This window comes from Fundulus heteroclitus, chromosome 8 (genome assembly GCF_011125445.2).
Source record: "Fundulus heteroclitus isolate FHET01 chromosome 8, MU-UCD_Fhet_4.1, whole genome shotgun sequence".
In the NCBI taxonomy this organism is placed as follows: domain Eukaryota; kingdom Metazoa; phylum Chordata; class Actinopteri; order Cyprinodontiformes; family Fundulidae; genus Fundulus; species Fundulus heteroclitus.
The window spans coordinates 3,129,813-3,135,454 of record NC_046368.1 but is presented as its reverse complement, the minus strand read 5'-3'; the positions used below and the strand labels follow the sequence as shown (position 1 = coordinate 3,135,454).

Sequence of the window (5,642 nt, the reverse complement as noted above, 5' to 3'; positions counted from 1 at the left end):
ACGGGCCGAATCCGGCCCGTTAAAGTAAATAATCCGGCCCTCAAGAGCCAAAAAAAAGGCACATCATGTCATAAAGTAGAGGCATATATCCTTTTAAAGTGTATAAAGTGGCTAAAACTGAGCCTCCTGTAAGTGTAACTCACCCCAATATCAACTTTTTTTGCAGATAAACTGTAAGATTGCTACTTTTATGTTACTGTGCATTTTTTATACTTCTATGTGAACTGGAATGAAATTATGAAATGAAAAGTATCGTCTATACACATGCAAGCGGCCCTTTTAATGACTTCATGACGCCAAAGTGGCCCCATATAGAAATGAGTTTAACTCCCCTGTAGTAAAGAAAGATTCCCCCTTTTCTTTTCTTTTTATTTGTCTTTTCACCTATAAGGTGGTATTCTTTTAGTGCCTGGGCAGAAGTAGGAGTAGTTTAATTGTTCTTTACTCCAAGACGGAGTGTTTTTAACTGTTAAATATTTTCTGTTGTATGTGCATGCATTTTGAAAGTGATTTTGGCTGTGCTGATTTTGTGGTTCATAAGTGACTCAGCAGCGGGTCGCTTCTTCAACTCTTTCCCATCTTTCCCCCCTTTTCTTTGCTCTCTCTTATCAGCGGATTCAATCTGTTTCTGTTGAAACTCAGTTCGCAGTTTGTTTAAACTCCTCAGTCATTAGCGTAAGCGTGGTTACGTCATTAAGACCTCCCCTTACGCATCACGCAAGGTGATGCATAAGGGTCACGTGTCGTCATAGTCGGCATCTTGGGAAGGTACAGTGTGGTTAAGCTGTAGCTAGCTTGCTGAAAAGTGTCTGAAGCGCCCGTCCTCATCCTCAGAGCTATTTCTGCCTTTCAATGCTGCAACGTCAAATGCCGACGTCTTGAATGTGATGTTTAAACAACTGTGAGTTGAACTAAGATTTGCTACCTCTCATTTTAGTACATTTTTGACTTTTATTTCCACATATATTTTGCATGTTTAGTTTAGTACTGAAAAGAGTTTCCAAGGTTGTGGAATCAGAATAATTACTGTAACAGGGAATTGCTTTGGTTTAATAAAGCCAACTTGTGGAATAGTAATTGTTTGTGTTCATTCCAATTCAGAGTTGCATGGTTATTCCGAATTCAGAGTTACCTCCTCTTTGAGTTAACATCCCCGCAGTCGCCACACTGTCGTAAACAACGACGAACGGATAGTCTGGCTGTCACCTCGGATCCTGTTTATTCCACCGAGGGTGCCAGGCAGCCTGTCTCTCCAGTGGTCCGGGAGGTGGGGACCATGGTGATTCCACCTCCTGTCTCTGCTCCACAGTCCTGTGAGGAGGGTCGGCCGCTGGTCTGTGATATCGGTGTTCAGTTGACTTTCTCTTCGGCTCGCAACTCGTTTTCTGGTTGGGATCCTGGAGGCCAAGTGCCCCTTCAAGACAAGAGAGGGTGTTGGCCCCATTGTGACAACAAGCGTCGGGGTCCTCGACGTAACAGCCGGATCCCAGGGCCTTGTGGAGGGGCCAAGCAATCTAGACCCCCTGGAAACTCTAAAGCCTCAGGGTTCCTCAGACGTCTCTGCAACCCACTCACTCTGCATGACAGGCAGCTCTCATAGTGATTCTCTTCATTTAACCGATTCTGTCATAGGTTTAGTATGACAGCCCTAGTTTAGGTATAAGACACAAGACTTAAATCTGGTTGATCAAAAGGAAACAGGAATTAGCCCACTAACAGCTTCTGCTAATTGTAGGCCTAGGAATCACCAGTCAGCAGAACTAAAATGTAAAATGGAGCTTAAAGATGTTTGGCAAAAGGACAACGCTGCTGATTAGATAGATTTTATCAACACTGCGTCTAGTCATGCATCAGGTTTAAAGTCATCCTCTGATGGAGTTACTGATGTTGAACAATTTATGATAAATGTTACTGGTTTGAATCATTTTACTACAGATGTTAAAATTTGTAGAGAGGCAGAAATTAGCAGGAACAGAAAGTGTTAGGAGAAAATTAAAGGACAGATCCCAAAGTATTTATTCCATGTAAAACGTTCTCAAAGTCCCACTAAAGTGCAGATGCTCTCGTTAGAAAATAATTTAGGAGCAGAGAAATATGCTCCTTATTCATTAGGTGATATGCAAGCCCTGGTGGATAAACTTCCCAGCATTGCAGCTGGTCGTAGATTGTGGCTGGCTGAATTAGATAATTTCACTGAAGGGACAAAACTGGCCCTAGATGATTTTAGAGCCATTTTAGGACGTTGTGTGCCCGTTTCTGCTGCAGATGATATTGAAAATGATGCTCGAACGTTCCACATGCCAGATGAAAATAAATCCAGATATGCCTGATTGTGAATACGCTCGCTGGAAAAAACATTTGGTACGTAATGTTTTGATGTGGCTCAGGATGAGGAGAGGAAGAGAAAGCAAAGCAAAGCAAAAAAAAAAAAAAAGCGGGGATTATAAGATCAGTTTTTTTTTCTCCAAATTTTATATATTTGGTTTTTCTTCAAGTAACAATATCCACAATACAAATGTGTAAAGTAAACACAGAACACTCACACATACACATACACACAGAGAAAATGGATGAACAAGAAGTAAATAGATGAAAGGTACAAACAAAAAATGGTACAGGTAGGAGGAAGTGTAGGATTTTCTTACACCAGTTTCAGTTCAAATAACAGAATTCTGTTTAGGTTCGGTTCAAGATAAAGGCAGTGAATGTCAGTTCAGAGCTAACAGGAAATGAGGGCCTCCAACAAATTCCAAAAAGGATGACCATATATCTTCAAACACATCGTGTTTTCCTTTCAGTGAATAAGTGATTTTTTCCATTGGCAAAACTTGTACAGTGTTCTCAAGCCAGCATTTCGCACTCGGACTCAATATGGATTTCCACCTTTGTGGCCTGTAGTAAACAGATGGTGATCATCTTTCTGTTGGTGGAGTTGAGCTTAATATGTTTAGGGAATAGTCCCAGTATGCACAGTTTAGGACAGAGAGGGAGGTCCGTCTCAGTTATAGCAGAAAGTACTTGAATAACCTCAGAAGGGTTGTAGCTTTGTGCACAACCCTAGAAAATGGATGAGTGTACCTTTACATGTTTCACACTTCACACACACATCAGGAGTGTTAACATTAAACTTGTGTAGAACCTCAGGTGTTATATATAGCCTCATGACCCACTTATATTGCATAAGTTTGAGACTGGATAAGATCAGTTATTTAAATTGCAATTACAGGGAAGCACAACAGAAAGTTAGTAAAAGAAAAACTCAACATGTGATTATATCAGCAGTTGGATCTTCAACCCTGAAGGTGGCACCTCAGTTTAATTCACTCCAAGGAGGACGCTTGCCTCCTTCTCTCTATTTTTATATAATTACAGGTCTGTTGGTCCTGCACATGGAAGCAGATGGCAGATTGGTGGTCAGTGTGGCGTCAAGTATTGAACACAGGACTGAGAGTTTAGAGCTGATATGGTGGACCTGTTAAAGCACCCATTGACATACAACTGTGGTTGTCAATGACTGACAACCACAGTCATATGTGCAAATGACAATGACTGATGAAGACAGATAAGGTTCCACAAACTCTGGATCAGGAGTGGGTTTAGGTTTTATTTTTATTTCACCATGGCTGCATCTTCCAAAAGTTACAAACGTAACATGCAATCATTTCAGCTGCTGGATTAACGTTTCATCAGCCGTTCTGCCTCTGGTCTCCGGGTCAGAGGTTGCAGCCTCTCAGATAGCTGCTCAGGTCTCGGTTCTGGCAGTGAGCCTTCCAGGCCACCCTAGAACCAAACAAGCATTTTACCAACAAAGGTCCACTTATGAAAGTCAAAGTTGTCCCAACATCACTGATATGTCATATAATACCATGCGCCGATGCCATTGGGATCATCGACGACACGTTTGGCGCATCTGATCGCCGTTTCCACGTCGTCTGTCTGCAGTTCTGTGAGAAGATTACAAAAACGTCTTTAGGGTTAAATCACGACTACTATAAATCAACTCGCTCTCTCCATTTAAGGGGAGAGAGCTTTCCAGTCAGGTTGGAAAGCTTGCCACACCGTACATGATGTCTCTGTGGAGTACAAGAGCCTTTCCTCAAATGATTTAGTTGCTTCTTCTCTTACCGCTGCAGCGAATCCCACACCCGTTGCCTCTCGAAACGCCGCCATCGCTGCACCACCATTTGCTGTTGATCTGGAAGATGCCGTAGTCAGTCGAGCCGTCTGTGTTACGGTTGATTGCTCGGGTATTGAAGTTTGACTCGTGTTGGGTCAGACAGACCCCTGAGGACAACCAGGAAAAATGACATTGAGGGTAATGAGGAAGGATCTTAGGATCAAGTTTGCTGCTGTTATGGCTGCTGGTGTTAGTCTCTGAAAAGCTTGAAAAGAACAAATATCAATGGGCTGAGGATGAGAAGTTATATTTCATAATGTAAATAAAAAAAAATCTTATTTTCATGCAGGGGATGGTTTAGTACTTACAGTTGGCCAAGCTGATGCCACGGTAACCATCCATGTTTTTGGCCTTCAGCGTTCTCGCCCAATCACAGCGCTCGAAGATTTTTGCGTTGGCCACAGCCACCAAGAGCAGCAGCAGCAGGTGCTTCATCATTTCTGCTGGACTGAAGGTTTCTAATCTGATTGATTGACTTCCAAATTAAACAGTAAAGGGAACAGAAAAACATGAAGGTTGGATTTTAGACCCAGTTTCAATCTGGACTCTTGAATTTAAACTTTATCTGTGTTTCAATTTTGGAAACACATGCAGCTGAGTTCAACAAACGGCATAGTTGTGCAAGAAAATCCTCACACTAAAAGTGTTTTTTTTCTACAGTCACTTAGTAACCAGTGAGTCTCAGTTCTTGAAAAGCTGTGCCTTTACTCATCGATTCTGGTGTTACAGCTCAAAAAAAGTGGTATATTTCCTATAGGATTCCCCATTTAATACTATTATTGGGCTGGAAGTAAAGCAGTAAGTAATTATTCTGTCCGCTCCGACCACAAACAAAACGCGCTCAGAGAACACCTTCAAACTCAGCCTTCGGCTTGCGTAATTACGCACCAGACCGCCCTGCGCCATAGAGGAGATTTGTCTGGTCAGTGCGGAGATTGAGATGAGAAACCTGTCTCTGTTAAAGGTGACGACAATGATTGTAAACTGTAACAGGCTAGAAGTGTGTGGAGCTGAAAAGAGGGAAACACCAGCAGCTGGATCATGAGTAAAGACGCAACGTGAACCCCTGTGTGCTTTAAGTGTTGCAGCTGAAGGGAAAATGTCGGACCATATAAGCTTGATGAAACTCAGCCAGATTCATCAATAAGGTTATAGCTCTACATTGATAAACAGACCCATAGATCAATGATCATCTGGGGTGTTTTCTTTGTTTGGATGTGAATCTGATCATTCATATTGTGCCTTTTTATAATCAACTACAAAAACAATAAAAACGTCAAAAGCTAACATCTCAAACTGCATTTTAAGAGAACATTAAACCCACAAAGTAAAAAGATCTGATATGTAAAGCTACTTTAATCCTTAGTTTTGTGCAACTCTTTGTTTTTAGGATGACTAATAAAAAGTGATCTGCATACCTGAGCAAACAAGAGGGAGCGTGCAGATGAAGCAGGTGTGACAGATC

At 41.8% G+C, this 5,642-nt stretch overlaps 1 protein-coding gene across 2 annotated transcripts; it reads right to left on the bottom strand.

The window, feature by feature from the left end:
• Positions 1-3,665: 3,665 nt before the first annotated feature.
• LOC105923037 (lysozyme C) lies at positions 3,666-5,642 on the bottom strand. Of its 2 annotated transcripts, none has more exons than XM_036139921.1 (5): positions 5,596-5,642; positions 4,486-4,652; positions 4,126-4,284; positions 3,866-3,944; positions 3,666-3,780 (listed from the first exon to the last, which is right to left on the bottom strand). In XM_036139921.1, exons 2-5 carry the CDS (start codon positions 4,613-4,615, stop codon positions 3,714-3,716), a joined length of 435 nt encoding a protein of 144 aa, XP_035995814.1. In that variant the 5' UTR covers positions 4,616-4,652; positions 5,596-5,642; the 3' UTR covers positions 3,666-3,713. The 2 variants fall into 2 exon arrangements, with proteins under 2 accessions (XP_035995814.1, XP_035995815.1); XM_036139922.1 differs by having other exon boundaries at positions 4,486-4,640; positions 5,596-5,613.

Bases quoted from the DNA above. Each gene is read 5' to 3' on its own strand.
- LOC105923037 (XM_036139921.1), bottom strand. From the start codon at position 4,615: ATGATGAAGCACCTGCTGCTGCTGCTCTTGGTGGCTGTGGCCAACGCA. The intron at 4,285-4,485 runs GTAAGTACTAAA...GGTTGTCCTCAG, and splicing joins TGGCATCAGCTTGGCCAACT to GGGTCTGTCTGACCCAACAC. The intron at 3,945-4,125 runs GTAAGAGAAGAA...ATCTTCTCACAG, and splicing joins GTGTGGGATTCGCTGCAGCG to AACTGCAGACAGACGACGTG.